This window comes from Caretta caretta, chromosome 1, assembly GCF_965140235.1.
Source record: "Caretta caretta isolate rCarCar2 chromosome 1, rCarCar1.hap1, whole genome shotgun sequence".
NCBI lineage: Eukaryota > Metazoa > Chordata > Testudines > Cheloniidae > Caretta > Caretta caretta.
This window is the reverse complement of record NC_134206.1, coordinates 216,719,653-216,736,833: the sequence shown is the minus strand read 5'-3', so window position 1 is coordinate 216,736,833 and position 17,181 is coordinate 216,719,653. Positions and strand designations below refer to the sequence as shown.

General features: G+C 47.9%; 1 protein-coding gene and 1 long non-coding RNA gene across 2 annotated transcripts in view; one reads left to right on the top strand and one right to left on the bottom strand.

Moving 5' to 3' along the window:
• LOC142069401 (antigen WC1.1-like) overlaps positions 1-17,181 on the top strand; it is a 66,112-nt gene that overhangs the window by 42,102 nt on the left and 6,829 nt on the right. The window contains 6 exon segments of the mRNA XM_075120314.1: positions 4,703-5,017; positions 6,799-7,127; positions 9,268-9,316; positions 9,403-9,717; positions 10,112-10,147; positions 11,770-11,907. Of these exon segments, the coding sequence (XP_074976415.1) occupies positions 4,703-5,017; positions 6,799-7,127; positions 9,268-9,316; positions 9,403-9,717; positions 10,112-10,147; positions 11,770-11,907 (1,182 nt within the window).
• LOC142069411 (uncharacterized) lies at positions 6,067-11,599 on the bottom strand. Its single transcript, XR_012665233.1, has 3 exons — positions 11,159-11,599; positions 8,996-9,131; positions 6,067-7,266 (listed from the first exon to the last, which is right to left on the bottom strand). It is a non-coding gene; the product is annotated as an uncharacterized LOC142069411 (long non-coding RNA).

Here is a 17,181-nt window from a genome sequence, read left to right as displayed (position 1 = left end):
CCCCAGGGCCTGCCTCCACCCCACCTTGTGCTGTGATCTCAGCAGTCCTTGAAATGATGTGGATCTGAGGTTCAAACTGGGACCGATTTATAGTAAAAATATATTATATACAGAACAAAGCATAGCCATGGTATAGGGTTAGTGCACTATAGCAACCTCTCTCTCTTTCTCTCTCTCATATTTTTATGGATTAGAGCTGTTCAAAAAAATTCATCAAAACTTTTTTCCTGTGAAAAATCTTCACCATAAGATTACAAATTTTCTCAAATAGTTTGTTTTCATTGAAAATGTTCAGATTTTTGTTGAAAAACTTGGGCTGTCAATTAACCACAGTTAACTCACGCGTTTAACTAAAAAAAATTAATCGAGATTAAAAAAAATCATGATTAATCGCAATTTTAATTGCACTGTTAAACAACAGAATACCAATTGAAATGTATTGTTTTATTTCTCAATGCAGTTATTTTTTGTACATAAATCTACATTTGTAAGTTCAGCTTCCATGGTAAAGAGATTGCACTACAGTGCTTGTATTAGCTGAATTGAAAAATACTATTTCTTTCATTTTTTACACTTCAAATATTTGGAATAAAAAAATATAAAGTGAGCACTGTACACTTTCTATTGTGTTTTGTAATTGAAATCAATATATTTGAAACTGTAGAAAACATCCAAAATATTTAAATAAATGGCATTCTATTATTAACAGCACAATTAATCATGATTAATTTTTTGTAATCACTTGACAGATCTATGAAAATCCCAAATTTATTTGTGGACCATGAAAAATATTCACGGTCATTCATTTTTGTGGGGAAAAGAATGAATTTCCAAGCAGCTCTTGTAGCACCTTAGAGACTTACCAATTTATTTGAGCATAAGCTTTTGAGAGCTACAGCTCGCTTCATCAGATGCTCATGAAAGCTTACGCTCAAATAAATTGGTTAGTCTCTAAGGTGCCACAAGTATTCCTTTTCTTTTTGCGAATACAGACTACCACGGCTGCTACTCTGAAACCAAGCAGCTCTTGTGTATCTAGTGGCTTCTTTATGTTAAAGTCTATAAAAAACATGCTGTCTTGAATCAGAAAACAACAGTAAGAAAAGGAAGTCACATGCAACCTGTTTTGACCAAGGCTGCCATGGATAGTAGCTCTGGGCTAGATCCCCCAAGGGCCTTGGGCGTTGCAAGGCCTGACTCCTAGGTGCCTAGCCATTGAATGGGATCCTCAGCCATGAGTCACGCGCCCAGCTCCACGTACAATGCATGGGGAGAGTTAGGCACCAGAAGCCAGAAAGCTGAACAGGGAACCACCTACATTTGCCAGCAGTGAAATGCCAAGGAAGGGAGTAGGGCCTAGATACACAAAGTTATTTCGTTGCCAACCTACCATTGATCGAAGCCTCAGCCCCCTGACACACAGGTAGAGGTAGGCACCTATCTCTGCTCGGGGACCTCAGTCATGAACCCACTCCTGGAGCTAGGCACGTAAGCCAGGTCAGCTCTCTCATCTCCCCATTTTACACGTGACCCAGTGGTTAAAGCACTCAACTGGGAGGTGGGAAATCCACATTCAATCCCTGCTCTGCCTGATTTGGAGCAGGGACGTGAACGCAGGTGAGTGCCCTAGTCACTCTAGACTGTGCTGGGGTGGGTCTCTCCTGCTGGAAATGTTCCACTTTGTACAAATAATCAGTCACTGAATCCGAAAAAAAGCTAGAGATTGATTCTAGCTGGTGGCCAGGGCACTCACCTGGGATATGGGAGAGTCAAGTCCCTGCTTCAATAAATATGTAGTGATTTATTTATTATGTATTTATAAAAAGGTAGTTAGGTAGCTACGTACCTTTGTGGATCTAACCCTCTGTCACTTAGGAAATACATCAAAGTTGCTTTTATAATGTGACCTTGTGAAGTCCTATTCCTATAACTGTGCAATTTTCCTTCATTTAAAGGTTAAAAAAAAAAAAACGAAAAAAAAAATCTGTGATGGGATTTCTTCATTGTTCTTGGTTGTACATGACTATTGTACAAAATAATTCTATTGTTCTTTTTGCTGGTATATATTTACATTCAGGTCCAACAGTAAAAGTAAACAAGTAACAGATATTTTAACTATGTCCCTATATCATGCACTGTATGTTACTGCACTGATATTTTTCATGCCCATTCCAACTGCAGGGTAACTACAGCACATTAAGGGCCTATTTCCATTCCCACTGTGTCAGTGGGAGATTCACCATTGATTTCAGCAGGGTAGAATTAGGCCCTAAGTGTCTGGGACTTTATTGTACACACACAGAGACAATTTGCCTGTCTTTCCCTTTATTTGTAAAATAAAGTGGTACCAAGTCTCCTTTTCTCTAATGTTCTGGTACCTGCTGTCATGCTGTCTGGAGTGGCTCACCACTGTAAGTGACTAACACAGGGCAGACTCAAAAAACAAGGGCAGATACCCCAAACTGGTGGTGTGTTCTTGAATTAGATTTCACCAAGCCAGTCACAAACGTGAACTCCTGGATCACTATACAAGTCTCACTATGGAGTCACAGACCGCCTAACCTGCCACCCAGACAAACTGAAAGTTGTGATAAAATGTCACTTAATCCTAACATCACACCACACCAAGTTTCTCCCAGTCCCAAGGGACCAGCCAATCACCCAGAACTTCCTCCAAAGAGAACGCTGGCAGCCAGTTCTATAGTAAATAACTAAAGGTTTATTAGCTAAGAAGAAAGAAGGAGGGTTATTGAGAGGCTATAGCAGGTAAAATATAACAACAGGGAAATCAGTTTGTAACTCCAAATGGTGGCAGTGATGTAATAAACTGTCAGTTTCCCCAAAGTCTTTTACAGGGTGTCATGAGGTACTCCACTCACTGCCGGTCTGGCATCTCCTCCTGGTCACGCTGAGGATTAGCTCTCGAGGCCAATGCCCATCCACAGTTTGCACACCATCGCTCTCACTCTGGTTTGCAGCGCCTCTTGCTCCAGGACCTGCAGCATCCTCTTTGTCACTTAGCCCTCCAGCTAGGTCACTCAGTGTTCCCCCTGATGGGATTCAGTCCATCAACAGTCCTAGGCCGTCTTCCCATTCACTGCCCTGGTGCCACTCCCTCAGTGGCTGGTAGGGGAACCCAGGCCTGCCCTCTTCTCTGTGGTCCAGTCCAGGGACAGCTCAGCAGTTCTGGGCTTCCTCTCCCTGCCCACGCTGCTCCTTCCCTGGACTGATTTAGTTGCGGTTGGTCCTGCTTTGAGCAGGGTGTTGGACTAGATGGCCTCCAAACCTAATCTTCTATGATTGTATGACTGCTTCCTATACTCTGGTTCCCCCCCTCACTCTGGGTGTGCCAGCCCCAAGAATCCTCCTCCCAGGGAATAACTACAGACTGTCTCCCTGCAGCCCCCAAACACTCCTCCCTCTTCCCAGGGCATGACCGCTGTCTGCCTTACTGCAGTCGTTCCCAACAGCCCCAACCCGGGGGCACCTTCCTGGCTTTATAGGTCCCACCTGTTCCTGAACAGGTGAGACTCTCTCTAACCAGCTGATTCCGGCCTAAAACTCCACCGTTTGCAGCATAATTAGCTGATTGGGCCCACCTGGCCCAACCCAGCTCTTACAGGGCTAGTGTGGGGAGCTCACCCCATCACACAGGGCTACCCAGAATAACTCTGGGGATCTCTGTCTTCTCATTCAGTTATTCTTCTCTGTTAGAATCCAGACAGTCCAGAGATACAGGATCTTTCTTTGAATCCATATTTATATCTTCTTCTCACATAAGAACATAAGAAAACAAGCTGACAATCTACCCAGGTGGGCTTTTCCTTTGATGACAGGGAGTGAGAAATGCACTTAGATTTTTGACCTCAGACCTTATTCATAATGGCTATTTCCTTTGAAATTAGCATTTTCTGTTAAAGTCCTTAAATCCTTAGCATTTCACAAAATTTATTTGATGTGTTATTTAGCTACACGTGTATTTATCATGTAAATGTTTGGCATTACATTATGACACGCAAATAGACACGCAAAAACAATACCCATAACATTCCACTGGTTTTCATGAAGTTTAAACATCTGAATACACACGTATACATCTAACCATTACTTTAATCTACACAAGTGAACGGATCTAACTACACTCTAGCATGACCTGGTCAGCCAGTGTCACCCCCTCCCCATTCTGTAACAATTGAAAAGAATATTTGGTTTTGGGGAAATTAATTGCCTAATAATTCCTTGAACACCTTGATGCTTATGCATCCGATGAAGTGAGCTGTAGCTCACGAAAGCTTATGCTCAAATAAATTGGTTAGTCTCTAAGGTGCCACAAGTCCTCCTTTTCTTTTTATCATTTAAGAGTTGTTTGAGAATATTCAAGATTTTGAGTAAGGGCTGTTTCTGCTAACGCTTAGTCTCACAAATAGCTCTGACCCATGTGACAAGTCCCTTAAGGATTACTCCGATGAGTAAGGAATTCAGAATTAGGCCCTTACACTCACATGCTGTTTATCAATAGTGCTCTGTAAAAAGTATTCCTCATTTCCTTACTCAGCTTTTCTCCTTTTCTGTCTTTCTTGTTAAAGACAGATTTTAAAAAGCATTTCAATATCTCAGCCATCGTAGCATCATCATTGATTTGCATGGAAAGTATTTAATTGTCATCATATTGCATATTAACAGCTGGGATCTATCCCTGCAGGAAGCAGGCGGATCAGACTGGTGAATGGGGCAGGTCGCTGTGCTGGGAGAGTGGAGATTTATTACAATGGCAGCTGGGGGACGGTCTGTGATGATTCCTGGGATCTGTCAGACTCCAATGTCGTTTGCAAACAACTGGGATGTGGACGCGCCATCAATGCAACTGCCTCTGCTCATTACGGGCAAGGATCCGGGCAGATCTGGCTGGACGATGTGAACTGCTCTGGAAATGAATCCAATCTTTGGGACTGTCCTTCCAGGGGCTGGGGCCAGCACAACTGCAGACACAAAGAGGATGCAGGAGTTCTCTGCTCAGGTCTGGTCCGGGAATGCTCACGTGAGCCTGGTTACCAGGGGATTTAATGGAGGGGGCAGACATTTGAGGAGAGAGCTGAGGATGATAGAGCCTCTCCCTCACTGTCTTTTCTGTAAGGTGCCCATACAGTGCGTTTTGGCCAGGACAGTCTCTTTTTCAAGCCTGCCCTGGTTGTCCTGACAGTTTTGGCAAAACTGGGCATTTCTCTCGTTTCCTCTTGCCAACGGATCACGAGTTGGGAAGAGCAAATTGGACACATGGACAGTTTTGCCAAAAAAGTGGGATGCGCCGCCTAGCGGAGTGCGGAGGAACATGTGGGGGGCGGGGGGACAGTGGCAACGCTAGCCCAACGTGAGAGGACAGCGGGGTCTTGGGCCGCTGTGCGTGCGGGATGGAAGAATGGGGCCTCGTGCTGACCCCGCACGCGTGGGTGGCAGGGGGGCTCAGGCTGGCCTATGTGCCGAGGCGCTAGGGGAACCTCAGGCTGTCCCTATATGGGTGGGAGGCAGGGTGCGTTCAGGCTGGCCCCATGTGTCAGGGGGGAGAGGAAGGGAGGTTTGGGGGTTGGGCCCCCCGTGGGGTGTTCCGTTTTCCCTTTGAGAAACTATGGTCACTCTACTCTTCTACCTACCTACTGGGGTCATGATTAGAAAGTCACCATTTCCCATTGGTTCCCACCCAGGAGTATTGGGGATATCACAGCATTTCTCTTGTGTTGGGAGGTGTCAAGGTTCCTTCCCCACTCTGAACTCTAGGGTACAGATGTGGGGACCTGCATGAAAACCTCCTAAGCTTACCTTTAGCAGCTTAGGTTAAAACTTCCCCAAGGTACAAATTAATTTTATCCTTTGACCCTGGATTTCCACTGCCACCACCAAACTATCTGGGTTTACTGGGAAACGTAATTTGGACATGTCTTTCCCCCCCAAAATCCTCCCAACCCTTGCACCCCACTTCCTGGGGAAGGTTTGGTAAAAATCCTCACCAATTTGCATAGGTGACCACAGACCCAAACCCTTGCATCTTAGAACAATGAAAAAAGCATTCAGTTTTCTTACAAGAAGACTTTTAATAGAAGTCAAGGAATCACCGCTGTAAAATCAGGATGGTAGATACCTTACAGGGTAATTAGATTCAAAACATAGAGACTCCCTCTAGGCAAAACCTTAAATTACAAAAAAGACACACAGACAGGAATAGTCATTCTATTCAGCACAGTTCTTTTCTCAGCCATTTAAAGAAATCATAATCTAACACATACCTAGCTAGATTATTTACTAAAAGTTCTAAGACTACATTCCTGTTCTATTCCCGGCAAAAGCAGCATACAGACAGACATAGACCCTTTGTTTCTCTCCCTCCTCCCAGCTTTTGAAAGTATCTTGTCTCCTCATGGGTCATTTTAGTCAGGTGCCAGTGAGGTTACCTTTAGCTTCTTAACCCTTTACAGGTGAGAGGATTTTTCCTCTGGCCAGGAGGGATTTTAAAGGGGTTTACCCATCCCTTTATATTTATGACAGGAGGGCAGTCACTGCTGTATTGCAGGTGTCTCTGTGTGCAACTACTGGGAACTGGTGACTTTTCAGAGGTGACCATTGTATTTCTAATAGGCCCATGGTGTCCAGGAAAGTCTCATTTTTAGAATGATTCTCTCTGCACTTGCTCCTGCAGAATGATGTGGCTATACTTTTGGGATGAGCAATTGCTGGGATTTCACTCTTCACACCAGTTCATTTCAGAATCAGACGATTTAAATTCCCTTTTTGTGCACTTCCTTCTAGAATTCACGGATTTGAGGCTGGTGAGTGACAGTGATTGTGCTGGGCGGCTGGAGGTTTTCTACAATGGGACGTGGGGCAGTGTTTGCTCCAATCAGATGTCTGGAGTCACCCCAGCAATTGTCTGCAAACAGCTGAACTGTGGGGATGGAGGGCAGGTTGCAAGAGACTTGGCATATGGAGCAGGTTCTGGTCCCATGTTGCTGGACCATGTTGTATGCAGTGAGCAGCACAGGTCCCTTTGGCAGTGCCCATCAGGCATATGGAAACAGCAGTCCTGTGATAACCGAGCAGAGGAGACCCATATTTCTTGCAGTGGTAATTCTGAAACTGTCTGTGCACACACCCACTCCATCTTTTACTCATTGAAAGGGTGTGATAGAAATTTTGAATGTATTTACTTTTCAGTAGAGACAGTTTTACATTCACAGTAGTGAGACATATTTTCATTGTCAATTCTCAATACAGCACCTGGAAAACAAAATGGGAGTTATTCATACAAGCTGTGTGTTACACGGTGCAATCACCTAGTGAGAGCTTACAAATGCCCATAGGCACGGGAACTTGGGGTGCAAGGGGTTAATCAGTTTGCGGGGGTCCCGGCTGCCGGCCCCGCGCTCCACTGCTGGTCCCAGACACGGGGTCCCGCTGCTAGCCCCGCAAGGTGTGGTCCCAGCCTGAGTCACCTTACCCCGATCCACAGCCCAGTCCTGGCCCCAACTCGGGGGAGAGGGTGCACAGACAGGGTAAGAAGGGGCAAGGTAAAAAGTTTGGGGACCGGACTTTCAGCACCCCAACTGTAAAAATTGTTCCAGCACCACTGCAAATGCCTCCCATTAGCAAGCATCATTTGGGAATCTCTGTGGCTGTACTTTTGGGATGAACAATCAGAGATGGGCCCAAGGTCAGTGAACAGGACGTGAGTGGTCATGCTGAGTGGTTGGAGCAGGAGTCATATCCAGTGGTTAGAGCAGGAGCTGGTAGCCAGAAATTGGAGCCAAGGGTCAGAGCCAGAGGCCAGAGCCAAAGGCAGAAATTGGAGCTCAGGGTCAGGACCAGGTTACCTGGAGCAAGGCAAGGGGTAAGTCCAGGGTCAAGGTAACAGTATGACAGTGAACAAGACAGGAAAATGAGATATCTTAGCTGTGGGAAATGCTCTGAGCAGTTGCTGAATGCTGGTGTGGCTGCTGGACTCAAGAGCTGGACTGCTGACCAATCAGGCAGTATGACCAGTCAGGCAGCCTGATACAGTCCAGCGGCGCTCGTTAAGTAGCCTGGAGACTAGCTCTGCTGCAGCCCCTGCTTCCTGACACCCAGGCTGTGAAATCTGGGTCAGGATCAGAATTCCCAAAAATGGGGTCTGTGCATATAGGTGAGAGTCTGTTTCAGATCTAAAGTCCCATTTAGTCCTTGTAACCGGGGCGCAGACTCACCAGCAGCGCCTGCTGCTGGTTGTCCTTGGGATTTAGCGTTCCAGCCGCCAGAGCGCCCTCTTCAGCCCTGTCTCGCCTTGCTGCTGGCTCCCGTGTCCCTCCCAGGACCCTGGTGCCCCTTTCACTGGGTGCTGCCCCCTGGCAGTACCCCACAGTTCTGGGTCTCCCCCTCCCATGGGAACCCCCCCACCCACTATCCCTGCCTCACCTCAGTCATAGGCTCCTTCTAGTCACCAGCTAGTCCCTGCGTCCTGGGGCAGACTACAGTATGAGCCACTCATCACCAGCAAAATTGGGTTTGGACCTGCTGCCTCTGCCCACCCGTGGCTGCCCCTGCAACCCCCGTACCTAATAGACCTTACCAGGTCCGCAGCCTGGGGCTCTCCTAGGCTGGAGCTCCCCGGCTCCTTTGCATTTCCCCAGTCCTGCTCTAAACTAGGTCCTCTGTTCAGGTCTCTACAGCCAAGTCCCTCCCTCAGAGCTAGAGAGAATGGTCTCTCTTGGCTTCTGGCTTACAGCCTTTATAGAGCCAGCTGGGCCTTGATTGGGACATGGCCCCCAGCTGCGCCACTTTCCCCAGTCAGCTGGGGTTTTACTTCCTTCCCCAGCCCCAGCCCTCTGCAGGGCTTTTCCAACCCCTTCAGGGCTGGAGCAGCTGCCCACTTCCCATAACCCAATAGGTACAGTCCTCAATTCTAATACCACCATTTCTTGTCTCTGGATCCTCACAATAATGTGGGTGTGTTTCAGCTGACAAATCTGTTTACCTTCAAACAGGGTCAAGAGCAGCTGTACACAGGGTGGATGGAACAGACTCAGATACCCACAAACACGCACACACCAGCAGCGAGCTGAATAAAGATTTCAACATCCAGAGAATCCACTGAGGAACAAATCCATTAGCTATGAAACAAAATAGATTTAGATTTAAGTTTATAAAATTGCTGAAATTTAGGGGTTTAATATACAGATAAGCCCTACCCTCTCCTACATCATACACCCTTCTCGGTCTGTTCAGTTAATCATTTTCTCTGCATAGAAATCTCAGACCCTGTTTGCCGACTGCCCGAACTCGACAAGCTGCACAGGTATTTCTGCTTCTCACTGTCTCACTCTTGGTCCCGAAGGACTTTCCCAGCTGTCCCAGTAACATGTGAGGTTTCTGCATTTCCAGATCAGGAGAAGTTACGTGTCGTGGGAGGAGAGGACAGATGCTCGGGGAGAGTGGAGGTTTGGTACCGTGGCTTCTGGGGAACAGTTTGTGATGACTCCTGGGATATGGCGGATGCTAACGTTGTGTGTAAACAACTGGGCTGTGGATCTGCTGTACCAGTCCCAGGCGAGGCTGTATTTGGTGAGGGGACTGGTCCCATCTGGGTAGAAACATTGAATTGCAGAGGGACAGAGTCATCTCTCTGGGACTGTCCTGCTAAGCCCTGGGGTGAGAGCAACTGTGGTCATAAGGAAGATGTTGCAGTGAATTGCTCAGGTGAGTGACAGGAGATGTGTCTGCTACATGCTGTAATTTTCTGGAAGGAGGATGGGTCCAATTGCCCACCCACCCTTGGTCACAGGCCAGGCCCTCCCATCTCCTGCGTGCAGAAGCATCATGGATGCTGTGGGGGTGGAAGCTTTGTGGGGCCATACTGGCTCAGACATCAGCCCACATAACCCCTGCGTCCATCACAGACCCCAGTGTGCTGGTTTGTTACTAGTCAGCATAGGGGGACGTGGGCCCTAAATCACTGACATACAGACCCTGTGCTTCTCTGAGGGAGTTTGTAGAAGTGATGTCTGGAGATCTGAGGGGGACGCTACCCAGTGACAAGCACATCAGCTCCCACTCGCTCCAGACTCCAACTCTCCTCCCTTTCCCTTTGCAGGTGTGACAGAGACGACAGCATCACTGAGTAGAACAGGTAAAACATCCCCCGCTCCCATCAAGAGTTAAAATTTACCTGGTGCTGGGTCACGAGGATGAGCTGCAAGCTGTAGCCTAAGGACAGGAGCTCCTTGCCATGAGTAAGCAGGGGAATGGTCCCACTATTGTGGGGAACTTTCCTGCTTATACACTAACCCAGTGAAATGGGCTAGCAAAGGGATCTGAGTCCTCGCTCCCCCTTCCTTTACCCAGAGGCCTGCCTGACGTCAAGGGCTCCCCTTCCACGCTCCTGTCTGGCAGAGTCCTTGTAACCCCGACAAGGCTGGGCCCAGGATTCCTGGGGGGTCGACCCCCAACCCTGCTGTGGTCACTTAGGGCAGGAGCTAAGGTGTCCCCACTCCCAGGTGCTCTCTCTGCACTGGATGCTTCCCTGACCCACTGATCATTACATGCAGTTCAAAGGAAATACAGTGTATTAAACAGCAATCGATTTAAAAAAATAAGGAAAAAGTGGGAAAGGTTAAAGGAAAACACGTCACCCTGCTCTGTGGCACGCGGACGTCACAAACAGCATCTCTGGACTGTAAGGAAAGTTCAGTCTGTTCCTCACACGTCCCAGGCCTCCTGCCCAGGCCCTGGCTGTGCTGCAGGGATACTGCGGGTCGGACACTTGCTCTGGGGGTGGTCACACACCTTCAGGCTGAAGGTGGCAGGACCCTTCTTCCCAGCATCGCCCCCGCCCAGTCGGGGTTACGATCCCCCTCCAAGTCTGGCCTGCCAGGCCTCTTGGCTGGGGGCGTCTCCCTGCTCTGGGCCCGCTGCCCATGGTCCCCCTCGCTCTCCTCAGCTCCTCACCGCGCCTGGCTTCAGACTGCTCCAGCCCCAGCCCCAGCCCCAGCCCCAGCTCCTGCTCCTGCTCCCCTCTGCCTCAGCGCTGCTGCTGCTCTGCCTCCAGCTCCCTGGGCTGCTTTTTCCGGCCCCTCCGGATCTGGTTGCTGCAGCTCTGCTCCCAGCACAGGTCTCCTGTGACTCTGCTCCCAGCACTGACCTGCTCCCCCGGGCTGCTGCTCTGGTTCTCTCTGGATCTGGCGCGGCTCTGCTCCGCAGCTCAGCTCAGGCCCCTGCTCTCTCCATAGCTCGGCCCCACTCTGTCTGACCCAGGCAATCCAGCTCACAGGGAGGACAGGACCCACCTTGTCCTCCTGACTCCCTGATTAGCCAGCCCGCCCTGTCAGTCAGGCTGACTTGGGGCATTGGCCTCTCCCCATTGTTCCTGGGGACTGTCAGTCTCAGGGTCCTGCTTTCCTATCAATCCTTCCCCTTCCTTCTGGTCCTGGGAGCTAGCCAACTGAAACACCCCCACCGAGTTTCAGTAAGGAGCCAACAGTCCCCTTACACATGGCCTGTGAAATCTAGGGGCGAATGACACCTGGGTGGGAGCTGCAGGCTGTGCTGAGCCAGAGGATTCCTGTCTGCTGACTCCAGCTGACAGAGCAGGGCCCATGATTTAAACAGCAGCCTGTGAGCTGCCCCCATGGCACACAGACTGTGTCCCAGCCCCTTACCCTGCTGCCGTGCAATGAGTGACTGGGGAGATCCCTGGGCCCCCCGGACTCTCACAGGATAATCCCTCCCTCTTCCATGTTCATTTCCTTCCAGCTCCCCCGCGCCGCCCTCCGACCGACAGTGGAAGAATCACGGTGCCCGTGGTCATCTGCATTGTCCTGGGAGCCCTGCTCTGCCTGGTCTTAATCATCCTGGGGGCGCAGGTGCGAAGTGCCAGGGCAGAGCGCAGAGGTGGGTCCTGCTTGGTGTCACTGTGTGAAATGCCTCTGAAATAGCAGGCGGAGCTGTGCCTAAGGGGGGTGGGGCATTGGCAGTGTAGTGGAAGGTTAAATTGTATTATACTGTTCAGCCACGAAGTGGTGTTGCATGTAACAACTTACATTCGCTAACCTCAGCCATGCCTGGCAGAGCATTAAGGGATCTTATTGTGAACACATCTGTTGAGTATCTCTCCGGAAAGGAAGCTCTGTAGCCAGTCCATGTCTGGTACAGAAGCCTGACCTGCTTATAGCAGCAGCCTTGCCACCTACCATGTCCAAAGTGTATGTGACATGGTGCCCCAAGTTAAGCAGTGCCAGAGGAGAAGAAAAACAGAAGGAAGAGAGCAACAGAAGTTGCAGACAGAAGGAGGAGCAATGAAGGATGCAGACAGGGGAAAAAAAAGCAACACAGGTTGCAGGATTTCATCAACATCTCCCTCTTCGTTGACCAGAGAACTTCAGCTTTGACAAACCTTCACAACTGACAGACTAGAAGCAGCATTTTGCAAGATTTCAGATTGCTACAAAACTCCATAAGAAACTGAAGCTATACAGGTATAGTGATTACTTTGTGCTGTTTGGAAGCAAGCAGAGCATTTCTTTCAATCCTTTGATTTTCCTGAAGACAGGCACAAAGATGACTATGAAAGGGTTCTGGCTTTGTTTGATGCGTCCTTTATACACTGGAACCTCAAAGTTACAGAACTGACCAGTGAACCACACACCTCATTTGGAACTGGACGTATGCAACCAGGCAGCACCAGACACCAAAAAAAAAAAAAAAAAGAAAGAAAGAAAGAAAGAAAGAAAGAAAGAAAGAAAGAAAGAAAGAAAGAAAGAAAGAAAGAAAGAAAATACAGTACAGAAGTGTCTTAAATGTAAATAACTAAAAAAATTAAAGGAAAAGGTTGAAAAAAGATTTGACAAGGTAAAGAAACTGTTTCTGTGTTTGTTTCATTTAAATTAAGATGGTTAAAAGCAGCATTTTTCTTCTGCACAGTAAAGTTTCAAAGGTGTATTAAGTCAATGTGCAGTTGTAAAGTCTTGAAAGAACAACCGTAACATTTTGTTCCAAGTTATGAATGTTTCAGAGTTATGAACAACCTCCATTCCAAGGTGTTTGTAATTCTGAGGTTCTACTGTACCCTCAGAGAAATGTGGTTTATGAAAGGGCGTGTTTTCACCAGAGAATTTAGGGACTAGGGGAAAATGCTGAATAGTTTATAAGAGCTCTGCATGCCTTGGCTGAAAACTGTGATTCAGGAACAGCAAACATGTAAACATCAGAGAGAGGCTGGTTATTGGTTAACAGATAAAAATCCTTCACAGGAGCTACAATTCAAAACAGACTTCACCCTACACACTGCTATTCAAATTGCAAAGCAATCTGAGCTCATGAGACAGCAAAACCCAGAGCAACTTGTCAAACTTGAAAAACGAGAAACTAGCTTAGAAGCTGTTAACAAACGCAGCCTGAATGAAACAAGTTAATACCATAAAATTGGTGAGGTAAAGAGGGAGAACTCCCTGGCTAAGAGGAGCAAATTCCACTCAAACATTCAGGATATATTAAATGCATGAAACATGGACTTTTTGCAGTTGTTTGCCACATGAACGCAGTCAGGGAATTGATTCATATTCCAGACAGACAATCAAGAGCTATTGTTTCTTGGATCTATCCTGTGTGAAGATACAGAGCCTGCCTGGAGAGTGAAACTGATCATTCAGAGAAACACTATGGACTTTAAAATGGACTTAGGAGCAGATGTAACAGTCATCTCAGAAGGGCCTTACAATCACCTTCAACCCCTCCCAGAGATGAAGTTACCTGCCACAGCTCTGACTAACACTGGAGGCATTCTGAATTGCATGGGACAGTTCACCACAGAAATCTCTTTCAAAGAGAAAAACTTCTCATTCAGAGTGCATGTGATCAAAGAATCAAAGACCAACAGCGTTCTCCACCTCAGTGTGGCAGCCATGATGGGCCTCATGAGAAAAGCGGAAGAACTAGAAAGATAGATAGTTGAAAGGAGACCCAGTACAAATAAACTCAAGATAAAATGCTGGAGCATACAGTGTACCTCAGAAAGAACAATCAACAGAGCAAATTCTACAGATGGCAGATCCGAAACAAGAGGAAGAAAACTCAGAGATTCCAAACAGGCCTCAGGCAGTCATTGCTACTGATGGAAAGCCAGATGACCAAGTTGTTACATGTTTGGGTTGGGTAATTAGAAAACTAGTACCACTGAGAGATGTTAGGGCTTTTTCCCTCACCCCTCTCTTGGTTCTTATCACACAAACAGAAAGCAGAAGACCATACTCCGAGTGCAGGCAATGCAATGTTTAGTGGGGTTAATCAGGCAAGCATATCCATAGCTCTGTATGTCACAGAGTTTTCCCTGTCCTTTTTCCCATCTTCTTTTTCTTAGCAGGTTTAATTATATCCCTTGGTCCCACCCCTTACAATTTATGGTCATGTTCCGTTTTGGAGGATCGTAGTATGGGGACTTTGGTACCACCTCTTTTGTACCCTATGGTTGGGGTAAGGAGTAAGGTTATGTTTCAGCCAGGGTCACCTTTTTTCTGGCTTTTGAGTGTTTCTTATGTTTGCCCACCACCCCCCTTGCCCCTCCCATCTGGTTGCTTGACCTTGCCTTGAGATAAGGGTCGAGGCAATCTTCAAATGTACACTTCTGTATTAAACTCCCACCATACCCAGCAACACTTTAACTCTTTTCCTTATTTCTTTGTGCTATAAACCCCATCTGGAAGCAACACACAGTGTTTTCATTCTTTGTTCATACATATTCGTAAGGAGGATATAAATGTAAGGATACCATGATAACGTAAATGTTGTAAATGGTAGGAATGTAGAACTCAAAGGGGGAGACGTAATGGAAGGCTAAACTGTATTATACTATTCAGCCACTAGGTGACACTGTGTGTAACATACCTTGTTTAAGAGGAACAGCCGTGTTAGTCTGTATTCGCAAAAAGAAAAGGAGTACTTGTGGCACCTTAGAGACTAACCAATTTATTTGAGCATGAGCTTTCGTGAGCTACAGCTCACTTCATCAGATGTTTACCGTGGAAGTTCCACGGTAAACATCTGATGAAGTGAGCTGTAGCTCACGAAAGCTCATGCTCAAATAAATTGGTTAGTCTCTAAGGTGCCACAAGTACTCCTTTTCTTTTTGCGGATACCTTGTTTAAACTAACTTCAGCCATTCCTGTCGGAGTATTAAGGTATCTTATGGTGAACACATCTGGTGTGTACCTCTCTTGCACGGAAGCTCTGTAGCCAGTGCATGTCTGGTACAGAAGTCTGGCCTGCTAGTAGCAGTCCTGTAACCTGCACAAGGTGTGCATGTCAGGGAGAGCTTTGTGGGGGATCCAGGGACCATCTTAAGTCCTGTCATATCTAATATCTTCAGCTATGATCTGGCCATGGAAATGAACAGCACAGCAGTGACACTTGCAGATGACACTACACTGGGAGGAGTTGAAACTAGTGGGGACGACAGAGAAAGAATACAAAGGGGAAATGCAGTGGTTCCTTGCTCTCAAGTGGAGAGGGAGGCCGCACCCTCTCACTATGTCAGGCAGCAGCACTCAGGCTCGGTTCCCACTTGCTGCATCGATCTGTAAGAAGTCTAGAGTTCGCAGCCTCCTGTCAGAGCTGCCGCCAATCAAGAGTCTAGAGCCCTGGAGTTCTAGGCGTGGTGGAGTATAAACAGTCTTTAGTCCACAGCATCCTGGCTGGGACAGCCAGCAGTTCATGGTTGATAAGGGAAGCTGTGGCCCTCTGGGCAGGGCAGAGTGGGAAGCAGGCTTTGCCTAAGCCTCTTGGCTAAGGCAGGCAGCAAAGACACAGTCTGGGTCTTTGGGTGGGGAAGAGCAGGGAGCACGAATCAGTCTAGGGATTCAGGCCCTCAGGCAGGGCAGAGCACCAAACAGACAGTTTTGATGACCTGGCTCTGGCAGACAGCAGACCTCTTGGCCTAATGTGGGGAGGCTGCCACCCCAGGGATGGGGTTGGCAGCAGGGGATGAGGGGACCTTGGCGCACCCTACTCCACTGCGTCCCAGCCCGGGGCCCTAACAGCGGAGGACTGTTCCGCCACTGGGTCAGCAGGGATCCAGCTAAAACATGTTGACTCGGGTTTTGACAGTGTATCGGGACCAAAGTCCAGTTTCCTTGGTCTACTTCCTACCAGCATCTGGGTGAGGGGTTCCATAGTGCTCGTCGGGGTACTTGGACAATGGCAGTGCCGGCAATTTCTCTCCAGGGTCGGTCTCCTTTGGGGACAGGATGCTGTCCGGTGCAAGTCTAGCTCCAGAATTCTGCAGCAGGCTGGAGACTTCTGTCTCCTTCCCTAGCTCCCACTCCAATGAGATGCAAGACCCTCCCTTTATACTTCCTGTCCTGACCTGGTAATTCCAGCGACGGGGGCAGGGCAGGTTTAGCTCTGCCCACCAGAGGGAGTGTAGTGGTCCCTCACTCTAAAGTGGGGAGGGAGGTCACTCCGCCTCACTGGAGAAAATAATACAAAGAGACTTCAAGTATTCTTAGAAAAATAACACGTTGAGATTCCATTTAGAAAAGTACAAGAAAATCCATGTGAGGGAAAGATCCGGAATAGAGAGATACAGCAGGAGGGAGGGTACGAGGAAGGAGAAATGCTGGAAAAGAGCTTGGGTGGTAATGGCCAAAGAGATCAGACAGTTCTACGAGGCATTTAGGGCATATCTACACTGCAGTGAGAGGTGTGATCACAGCACATGTAGAAATACCCAAGCTAGCTTTTACCTAGCTTGGTGAAAGCTAGCTGGCATAACAACAGCAGTGTAGTTGCGTCAGCATGGCTGTGACGTGGGCTAGCCACTGGAGCGTGCACCCAGGCTCCTAGGCGAGGCTGTACATGGCAGGTTAGCCTGTGCTGCTGCGTGTGCTGACACAGCTACGTGGCTAGCTCGATCAAAGCCAGCTCAGATGTGTTTATGCTGCAATCACTCCTCCAGATTGCAGTGTAGATTTACCCTTATATAAGAACAGCCATAGTGGGTCAGACCAAAAGTCCATCTAGCCCAGTATCCTGTCTTCCAACAGTTGCCAATGCCAGGCGCTTCAGAGGGAATGAACAGAACAGGTAATCATCAAGTGATCCATCCACTGTCGCCCATTCCCAGCTTCTGGCAAACAGAGGCTAAGGACACCATCCCTGCCCGTCCTGGCTAAT